Genomic DNA, 10,575 nt, shown 5'->3' with positions numbered 1-10,575 from the left:
TAATAAGTTAGTGAAATGTTAATAAAAATTATATTCACAAAAAGGATAAGTTATTCATCTTTTTTTAATACTCAATCTTATTTTAAGTGTATCTTAATAAATCTTTAAAGTATATATTGATCATTATTTTGATATGCACAAAAAAAATGTGATAAGAATTTTGTATGAATCTTTAACTAGAAGTAAAAAGAAAATTATATGAATAGAGATCAGCTTTATGTATGAGTTAAGATTTCATAAGGTTGATAGAAGATAAAAGTTAGTATGTACAGTAGTATTTGTCAAATCTATATATAAAGGAAGAAAAAAAAAATCAAATCTAAATACAATTAACATAAGAGAAAGACTGATAAAATTATTTTATTGTAAATGCAACTATTTATAATTTCTGAAACAATAATATTGATAAAAAAATATTAGAGAAAAAGTAATATTTAAATATTTCATCTAAAAATAAATTATTTTTATAATGAGGACTACGAAAATAATAAATTATTTAAAAAAATTAAAGAGTTGTACTATGTTCACATAAAAAAAACAAATTGTAACAGAGATGAAAAGAACACTTTTCATTTTCAAATATATGCATGAAACTCAAAAAATAAAAATTACTAATATAATATATGCGTGACATCCTATCTAATAAATAAATTATAGTAAATAAAATATCACGTAATTATAATATAAAGTAAAACATGTGATATAAAGTATATAAAAATTAATCTTTTACAATCATCCAAAATATAATAAAACGGAAGTACTATAAACACAAAATAATGTCATAATCATGTCTTAAAATATAAAATAGTTTGGCAAAAGGAATGTTTCACTGAGCAAAGAATTACAAATAACATAGTTTATTAGAAGATGTTTAAAAGATCAATAACAAATCTGCATAAACTAAACAATCGCATCCCCACCATCTGCATGATTATCAAGAGTTTTCGCATCTGCTCACACCAATATTGGTAATCATTGCAAAAAGAAAAACCAAACAAGAGAATAGACACATAGAAAAAGGGTAAGCTAGAGAAAAATATTTTTTAACACTGTGAATAAATAAACAAACTATTAAATTCAAGCAACATATAATAGCAAACAATTCAAAGACATTTTAACTCAATCATCCAGATACATGTAATGAGATCGGTCATTGATTGCTTGCACTCATGACCTCTACTACACACAAGGTTAGTTCGTGATCATCCAAGGCTATTATCTTGCCAAATATTAGGACCTCCTACTACTCTCACCTTATGAACTAGTCTACTCTATGTGAGTCTGACTGATTTATTAGAGTGTTAAGATGTAGCCTTACTTGAATCCTTATTTCATTACATACACTACAATAACACCACCATAAAGTCTCCTCAATAAACTCATGGAATTACGCCAAGCACATACCATATACATATTCTAACACATCCATTATCATTTCATACTAAGCATAATGAATCTCATTCTCATTACAACACATAAAACATACATGGCATCATACTTCATGCTTTAAGGGGTAAATCACTCAATCATGGAAGCAAACAAGTAATTAAACAATTATGTTGTCAATCTCACTCAAGCTAAAGAGCTTTCGCTCAAGCGACAAGAGTCTCTTGCTCAAGCTCAAAATCCTCGCCTGGATGACATTGCAAACAAAGAGCACTGAAACATCTACGAGTTTTCGCTTAAGCTAACCCATTTCGCTTAGGCGAGATTACTCTTGCTCAGGCGAGAGATCCTCGCTCAGGCGACAACTCGAGACAGAGAGCAATGACGAATTTCTATTATTCTCCCTTATACGAGAGTTTCTCATTTGGGCGAAAAACGCCTCACTTAGGCAAGAACAACAGATCCTCACATGCGCTCACCCATGCAAAGCCAAAACCAAAGCAAATACAATATACAATTCAATGCAGACATCAATACAGTAACAGAAAACACATACAAGGTTTAAAACAAACAAATCATTTTGAAAACTTATAAACCCTAACTTCTCTTACCTCGAAACTAGGAGCGGACTTGCGAGGAGAGGGAAAGCCTAGCTGAAGAGTACCACAGTACAACTGCAGCTTAAGAAGCTGATAAACAAGAACAAAGGGGAAAACAATAAGGTCTATGACCACAAATCCGAATCAGGCTACGAAACTAAAAAGAAAGGAAACAAAATGGTAGTCTTTAGTTCGACTTACATGGAGGAAAAAATGTCCCTTTAGCTCGAAGAAAGATTTTGCAAGGTCCCTAGCTCAGTTGCTGTTTCAGAGAAAGAAGAGAGAGTTGGAACTGTTTTGGATGCATGAGAAAAAGAGTAAAAAGCTAAGTAGAAAAGTTGAAAGGTTTTCTGGAGTGAAAACAAATGGGCTAGACTAAAACCTTTTACCAAAACTGACTCAAAACTTAAAAACGCAGAAAGTGAACTTTAATATATATATATATATATATATATATATATATATATATATAATTGCAAAAAAAGTAATGATACAATTTTTTTTCATAAATCAAATTAATTATTTATGAATTGATCTTATTTTTGTTGTTATTTTAAAATCAATTTTATTCTTTCGTTATTTTGTAGCTTAATTTTATTTTTGTTATTTTGAATCTGTAGGTTTTTATATTGTGTTTGGTTTATCAGAAAAAAATGATTAAAATGAAACTATTCTTTTAGAATAAAGTTAAGTTACTTTCTAAATGAATTAATGTAAAAACAAACCTTTATTATAAGTGTTTCCGAAAGAGTGAATAAAGTTATGCAAAATAACCCCTGGGTAGTTTATTGAGTTGAATCAAGAGGAAAATGGATCCCACATTTATTCATTGTCCATGCTATTCTCACCCCATTTTCACTAAGTTTACATCTCCCTTTATTTTGACCAAATATGCTTAATGGATTTTTCATCGCATATTTTCACCCAAAGGAGATTTATTTCTACTGCGTATGAATAAAAAATAGGTAATAAAAAGTCATTTATATCTTATTTTGTAGATTGCTAGGCCTGTGTCTGCCAATAAACATAAATTATTTTTAATTAAAAAAATATTTTTTATATTATAAATATTCGTTATGATAGAAGTGAAAAATATTTTATTGTATAGAAACAATTTTCCTATTAGCTAATTTATTTTCCTCAACTTTGAAGTAACTGCAAATTCAGAACTTAATTCAAAACCAATCAATCATTAAAAAAAAAGTGTGAGCATACAAGATAGTTTATTTACAATAAAATAATAGTGTAATTTGCCTACATCATGATTCCATTTAAAGTGAACTCTTTAAATTGAATTAAATTCATACATAGCCTAACCACTGACCAAACCTTGTAAAAAAGAAAGCTTTATATCTCAACCAATCAAAATTGAAACCTAAGTTTCTTTCTCTTGTTGTGTTGAATACAAGAGAAAAGGTGAAACCCAGTTAATTCATGGTAATCTGAGAAAAACTTGTCAGGAAAACGCAAAATTGATGTGAAGAAGAAATTGAATCCCAGAGTGGAGATTTTCAATTCTACAGTTGCTACTGTTGCTTTGAGAGTGTAGTTGAGTTGAGAGATTTTTGAGGTTTCAAAAAATAAAGAGGCTCACGCCAAAAGCATTTTTGCATTTGCATTTGTGTTTCATTTCATTTCCCCGCCCATAACAAATCAAAAAAGCACTCATATTTTCCACTCACTCTCTTTCTCTCTCACTCCACAATCCATTGAGAAAATTAACAGAAAAAGAAAAAGTTTGTTGGTGCAGAAGCAGAATGATGGAGGAAGAAGAAGACCAGCAGAAGCTTCCAGATCTGGTGAAGGAGCTAGTTCACCGCTTGCTCTCCCAAAACCTCCCATCCAATTCCCCGCCGCTAAACCCTAACTCCGCCGAATTCCGCAACTCTCTCCGCTACGCCCTCCGCATCCTCTCCAGCCGTCTCACTCCCTCCGTCGCTCCGGACGCGGCAGCCATCGCCGACTCCATCAAGCGCCGCCTCGCCACTCACGCTCGTTCCGCGGACGCCCTCTCATTTGCCGACCTCTTCTCCAAATTCGCCTCCAAAGCCCAAAGCGTCAACAACAAATGGGCTGTCATCTACCTCCTAAAAATCATCTCCGAAGATCGCCACAAGACCGCCTCCATCCCCGCCACCACGACACCTCTATTGCCCAACCTCGCTTTCTCCGAACCCGCTTCGAACAAGGGCTGGAGCAACGGCGTTTTACTTGTCTCCAAGGATCCCGAGAACCGCCGCGAAGTCGCGTTTCGGGAGTTCGTGAATTTGGTCAAGGAAGAAAACGAGGTGTCGGAAGAGGTTATCGTCAGGGACGTACTCTATGCTTGCCAGGGGGTCGATGGTAGGTTTGTGAATTTCGAGAGTGAGAGTAAGCGTTATGTGATACCCGATTCGGTTAGGGTTCCGAGAGGCACTAGGAGTATGGTTCATAACCTTTGTGAATTGGGTGTTTTGTTTCGGAAGGTTAGTGGTTACATTTCGCAGAGTATGGATCGGTTTCCCAATGAAGACGTGGGAACTGTTGGGCAAGCTTTTTGTTCCGCTTTGCAGGATGAGCTTAGTGAGTACTATAAGTTGTTGGCGGTTCTTGAGGCTCAGGCTTCGAACCCGATTCCTTTGGTGTCCGAATCTGCGAGTTCTGGGAACTATCTATCGCTGAGGAGATTAGCGGTTTGGTTGGCTGAGCCAATGGTGAAGATGAGGCTGATGGCGGATTTGGTTGAGAAATGTAGGGTTTTGCGCGGCGGGGCTATGGCGGGGGCGATTCATTTGCACGCACAGCATGGTGATCCGATGGTTCATGAGTTTATGAGGAGGTTGTTGCAGAGGGTGTGTTCTTCACTGTTTGAGATGGTGAGGAGGTGGGTTTTGGAAGGGGAGTTGGAGGATATATTTTCTGAGTTTTTCATTGTTGGGCAGCCTGTTAAAGCTGAGTCACTTTGGAGAGAAGGGTATAGGCTTCATGATGCAATGCTTCCTTCGTTCATTCCGCCTTCACTTGCGCAGAGGATCTTGAGGACTGGCAAGTCGATTAATTTTCTTCGCGTTTGTTGTGAGGATCGCGGTTGGGCGGATGCTGCGACTGAGGTTATCACTGATAATGAAGTGACAGCAAGAAGAGGTGGTTTTGGGTATGGGGAAACCGATACACTTGAGTTATTGGTAGATAAAGCTGCAAAAAGGATTGACAAGCATTTGTTGGATGTGATTTTCAAGAGGTACAAGTTCAAAGAACACTGTCTTGCAATTAAGCAATATTTGTTGCTTGGCCAAGGTGATTTTGTGCAGTATCTGATGGATATTGTGGGACCTGAGCTTTCTGAGCCAGCTAACACTATTAGCTCTTTCAAACTTTCGGGATTGCTGGAAACTGCAATTAGGGCATCTAATGCTCAGTATGAGGATCCTGACATTTTGGATAGGCTCAGGGTTAAAATGATGCCGCATGAAAGCGGTGATAGAGGCTGGGATGTATTTTCGTTGGAATATGATGCAAGGGTTCCACTTGATACGGTGTTCACAGAGTCTGTGATGGCAAGGTATTTAAGAATTTTTAATTTTCTTTGGAAGCTTAAAAGAGTGGAACATGCGCTTACTGGTGCCTGGAAGACCATGAAACCAAACTGCATTACTTCTAATTCGTTTACCAGATTGCAACATGCAGTAAAGATGCAGTTAGTTTCAACATTGAGACGCTGTCAGGTTCTTTGGGTTGAAATTAATCACTTCATTTCAAACATACAATATTATATAATGTTTGAAGTGTTGGAGATATCATGGTCAAATTTTTTGGCGGAGATGGAAGTAGCCAAGGATCTTGATGATCTACTTGCAGCTCATGAGAAATATCTGCATTCTATTGTAGAGAAATCTCTCCTTGGAGACCTTTCCCAGTCTCTTTACAAGTCACTACTTGTAATATTTGATCTTATATTACGTTTCCGGAGCCGTGCAGATAGATTGTATGAAGGTATCCATGAGTTACAAGCAAGGTATTCATCTTATTTTTTCATTTTGTAAATCTTCTCTCACCAATTTACCCCTGAAAAACAAAAATATATTGCTACGCGTGACATTTGACCATGTGTTTGTTTCAGAATCACTGAATCCTCCCTATCCTCTCGAGACCAGAATAAAACACGATCACGAAAGCAATTGAATGATAAAACTGAAGAGCCAGGATCCTGGATTGTTGATGGGAGAAAAGCACTAACACAACGTGCTGGTGAATTTCTACGAAATATGGAGCAAGACCTTGATGCAATTGCTAAGGAGTATTCATCATTGCAAGAGGAATTCATCTCTCAGTTGCCTATACAGCAGCATGTTGATCTAAAATTTCTCTTTTTCCGTCTTGACTTCAACGAATTTTATAGGCGGCTGTGTCCTAGCGTGTAGGAAATTTGTGAATAAGGCTGAGGGTTGTTTTCTCATAAGGATACGGCATTAAAAGCTTTGCGACCAGCTAACTTCCATTGTGTGTTTGAGTGGAACAATTCTATTGTTGCTAACTTCCTTTGGACCAAGCATTCCATAGGTCATTATTTGACCATAGGTATGTTGGAAACCTTGACCTCCTCAATTTCTTTTTTCATTATGTTTTCTTTGGAAAAATGTGACCTCTTCCTTCTCTACAGGTAGAGACACATTTTGCGATTTGCGAGATTGTTTGTTGCAGATATGAAGCTATTAATATTCGATTGGATGCACGATGTGAGTAGTACAGACGTAAGTATCTGAATATCTAATGATTTAGCTATTTTTTGGGCAAATTTTTCAAGCTGTGCTTTTGGAGATTTGTTCATATGTATCCTAGATTTTGGTTGAATGAAGGTGATTGGAAAATCTAGTTTTTGTATTCTTGTGTATTTCTTCTAGTCTATTATCTCTTCTCGCTCTGCAGAGTGCTTTTTAGTATTTTTCCCTTGTGGCAGTTAATATAAAGCCACATGTGAATCAAGTAGCAAGATGCTTACTATGCAATCGTTATCTTTTATACCTGTTAAGGTAACATGAAAGAGATTCTTTTTTATTTTCTTTTTGTTTTGTCTCTTCTAGTGTTGAAGAGTGAAACCTCATTTTGTTATTTCAGTAATAGCACTTACCCATAAATGAAGAGTTTCAGTTTAATAATTGCTTTGACTCATTCTTATGTATTAATGTGGTCATATTTCAACTTTGAAAACTGAGTGACGGAAACTTGTTACATTGCTTTTTAAAGAGTTCTTTATTAAAGAGATTTATAACAAATCCGTATTTATTAGAACTGTTGAATGTTTAGTATAAAGTTGCTAATTTGGCTGAAATGTTGGAGGGGATCAAGCAACTTTAGGGGCTTGAAAATGTTGTTAGAATGTACAATGTACAGGGTAAGTGAATTATTATAGAGGGTACTCAATGGAAACCGACTTAAGCCACTGATTTTTATGTTTTGGTATCATTAAGCTGCTGCTGATTATTAAACCGAAATTTTATTTTGCCAACCAGTGATATTCTTTCTAACTTGGCATAAAGATCCTTGACAAAAACTCCAGTTAAAGCAATTGACTAGTTGATAAAAATGGAGTGCTTTTTGAAATTTTGTTGTCAATATTATAAATTTTGTTGAAGGTAATCTTTGCACCAACACAAGGTTGAGTTCTTAACGAAGGTTCAATCAAGCCCATGTTATTCGTGATTCAGATATTGGAGTTTTTGATTCCTGTTCTTTTGCAGATATTATGTGGATGAAGCAAGTAGTAAATTAGTTGTTTGGACGTCAGTGAGATGTAAAACTAACTTGGTTAGTAATGATCTTGCTATGTTGCATATGCACTACCAAATACTTATTATTATCAGTGTACAAGATTGGCAGCTGACACGTTTGTCCATTCAATAAATAATATTGCTCTTCCCGTTTCTAGCACTTACCCAGATAAGTATTGGGAAAGTCGTAACTGAAGAAAGGAGTGTAAATTGCATATAATCAAGCATCAAATCAAGGATATGTACGAGGGAGTCAAAATAGTATGAGGACAAAAGGCGGGGTTCATAACAAATTTTTCTGGTGACTAAAGGATTATATCCTTTTAACGTGGTACTGAATGTGTCTACGAGGCATGCTCTTTTGAGAGAGATGTGGACTTGGTGTCAAGTTTTAGAGGCACGTCTTTTGTTCAAGTGGTGGAAGTAAGGTGAAGTTTGTAGAATGTAAGTTTAGCTAGACGCTCGTTAATCCTAGCTGAGGTAAAAGTTGGAAAAGTGCGTTGAGTATTATTTGTAACAAAAAAAAATATTATTCAAGCAAGGGGGGAAATTTACCAATGATGTTGTGGTCTATGTGGAAAAAGGGTCAATACGAAAATAATTAAACGAAATGAGTGGGCATACTATTCAAAATAGGATTTAGATGAATGAATTCTTAAGAGAAAGTTAAGTTAATGTTCAGAAGACAATGGTAAAAATGTGTAGAGATTCGGGAGAAGACCCATACAACCTCGATTATTAGGATAGTAGGTCAGATAGGGTAAGCCCTACTGCCGGAGGTACAAGTACATTGTGATTAGTAAAACATTAGGTGAAAGTAAAACCATTCAGAAAGATTTAGAGATGTTAGTATTTTGTCTTTATGTCTGTACATGATTGATGATATAAAATATCATGTCAATATTTGATCGATGTAACCAGAGAACCTCAATGATGAATTGCTATATAAGAGAGCCCAATTAGCTAAAATCCCATTGATATCTACATGTGTTTCCTCCTTTTTAGTTTGTCTCCTGTATTTTGCTTTTGCAAAACGTCATCATGGTTTACATCACAACAGATTGTGTAAATAATATCACTCCTAATCCCTTAAGGGAAAGGAAGGGAAGGAATATTGACGGTAAATGGCGCCACCAATCGATAGATAAACACCATGAAATGCTGTTAATATAGCTTTGGATGTAATATGTACCTTACCTAAAGGTAGAGCTGTATTTGGAATCCGAGAATGTAATGTAATCAATATAACCCTTCATTTTGTAGAACCTCATATCTCCTTTTTTTTTATGGCTCTGCAAATTGATTGTCTCTTTGTTTCATTTTGTTAATGTTGTTTTCTTTGTATTTTTTCTATATATTTTATATTTTTTCGAAGATGTCGGGCAAGATTGAGTGAAAAGTGTAATTGTGACTATTTCAAGGTAAACTGAGTGGTGAAAGGTTGGGACTTAGTCTACCTTTTTACCTCCTATGACTATTCGTAGTCATCTTCCTTCGTTACAATTTTGGTGCTATCACTTTAAACCTTTTTAGAAAGGTGTGTTAAACTTGTAAACATATTTTTTATAGTGTCACCGAATATTTGCCTTATTTGCCTTTACTACACGTTCTCAAATTTAAATTTACCGAATTTTTTACGAGCAGTAATAGATATGACATCATCCTTATTTTCTTTTGAAGGTATTCCTTTAATTTATTTTCCCTTTTTTATAGCAATTTTTTGTAGGTTTAGTTCAGTCCTATTAAAATGCGCCTAAAAGTTTTGTTTGTTTGTACGTGATTAGCCGTGGTGCAAGATGTAAAAGAAAAGGGTTGGTTTGGTCCAATGATTTGAGATGAAAAGGAGTGAAATATATTATGGACCACCATGGCAATAATATTCCACTACCAAAGAGAAATGCAAGGAAATATTCTGACACTTGTACTTTAAAATTAATTTTTATTTTTATTTTATATTTTAAAAAATGTTATTAATTAACTGTCTTTAAAATTAAAAAATAGTTCATTGAAGTTAAAAAAGTATTTAACTTATAATTTCAAAACAATGTTTTACAAAAGTAAACTGTCTACGGTTTGACACTATTCGTTAGAAAGGAACCCACGGTAACAATGAATTTGTTTAGATATATTTAAATATTCATTTACACTATATATTTGCATAATTGTCTATATTAAATTATGTATTATTTATTCAATCATATTAAATAATCATTTAAATTCTCTATGTTTTCATCTTTTTTTCTAATTTAAACAATTTTACATCCTACTCTATTTTTGTTTATTTTCTACTTTCGCTTTTTGTTCTAACAAAAATCAGTGACAAAGGTAAGAAATAAACATCTTATCGAGTTTTGAACTGTGTTTTTAATTCGAATTATTAAGATTCAGTTTGTTTTCATCTATTATTGTAGGCGAGGAAGGAAAAAGTAAGGGAATGGATTGATTTGAAGAAAACTGTGTGGATGGAGCTGCAAGATTATTATAGGAGGAAGGAAAGTAAGTGAATGGGTTAATTTAGAGAAAACTGTGAATGGATCGATTCCTAGATTTTTTTTTTCATGAGAGATGATGGATTGCAAGGTAGAAAAAAGATTTTTTTTTTCTTCATGATCATGCAAAAGTATGTAGAATCCATTATCTTCTCTCTATTAATTTGAGAAAATTAATTCTGTTACAATATTGATGTCAGGATAATTGATTTTCTTATTTTCAAAATCAATTATTTTCTCTCATGAATTCATGTATATTGATAATATTATTAATTTATTTTAAAAAATATGAATGGAGAAAAATTATTTCTCCATTCGTATTTCTCATAACAATTTAGTAATATTAGGCGATAA

At 34.3% G+C, this 10,575-nt stretch overlaps 1 protein-coding gene and 1 long non-coding RNA gene across 6 annotated transcripts; one reads left to right on the top strand and one right to left on the bottom strand.

The window, feature by feature from the left end:
• Positions 1-786: 786 nt before the first annotated feature.
• Positions 787-2,364, bottom strand: LOC114174507 (uncharacterized). The gene is made up of 3 exons (XR_003602689.2): positions 2,187-2,364; positions 1,998-2,075; positions 787-950 (listed from the first exon to the last, which is right to left on the bottom strand). It is a non-coding gene; the product is annotated as an uncharacterized LOC114174507 (long non-coding RNA).
• Positions 2,365-3,330: 966 nt separating this feature from the next.
• Positions 3,331-10,464, top strand: SPC98 (spindle pole body component 98). 5 transcript variants are annotated; one of them, XM_085672052.1, is made up of 5 exons: positions 3,331-5,979; positions 6,085-6,542; positions 6,625-6,715; positions 7,703-7,769; positions 7,891-8,701. In XM_085672052.1, exons 1-2 carry the CDS (start codon positions 3,743-3,745, stop codon positions 6,383-6,385), a joined length of 2,538 nt encoding a protein of 845 aa, XP_085528178.1. In that variant the 5' UTR covers positions 3,331-3,742; the 3' UTR covers positions 6,386-6,542; positions 6,625-6,715; positions 7,703-7,769; positions 7,891-8,701. The 5 variants fall into 5 exon arrangements, with proteins under 5 accessions (XP_085528178.1, XP_027926210.1, XP_027926203.1 ...); XM_028070409.2 differs by lacking the exons at positions 7,703-7,769; positions 7,891-8,701 and adding an exon at positions 10,144-10,464; XM_028070402.2 differs by having other exon boundaries at positions 7,703-8,701.
• Positions 10,465-10,575: the final 111 nt, after the last annotated feature.

This window comes from Vigna unguiculata, chromosome 1 (assembly GCF_037176805.1).
Source record: "Vigna unguiculata cultivar grain cowpea cultivar isolate G323 ecotype 2 chromosome 1, ASM3717680v1, whole genome shotgun sequence".
Lineage (NCBI taxonomy): Eukaryota > Viridiplantae > Streptophyta > Magnoliopsida > Fabales > Fabaceae > Vigna > Vigna unguiculata.
The sequence above is the reverse complement of the archived record's forward strand: the minus strand, read 5'-3'. Positions and strand labels throughout refer to the sequence as shown.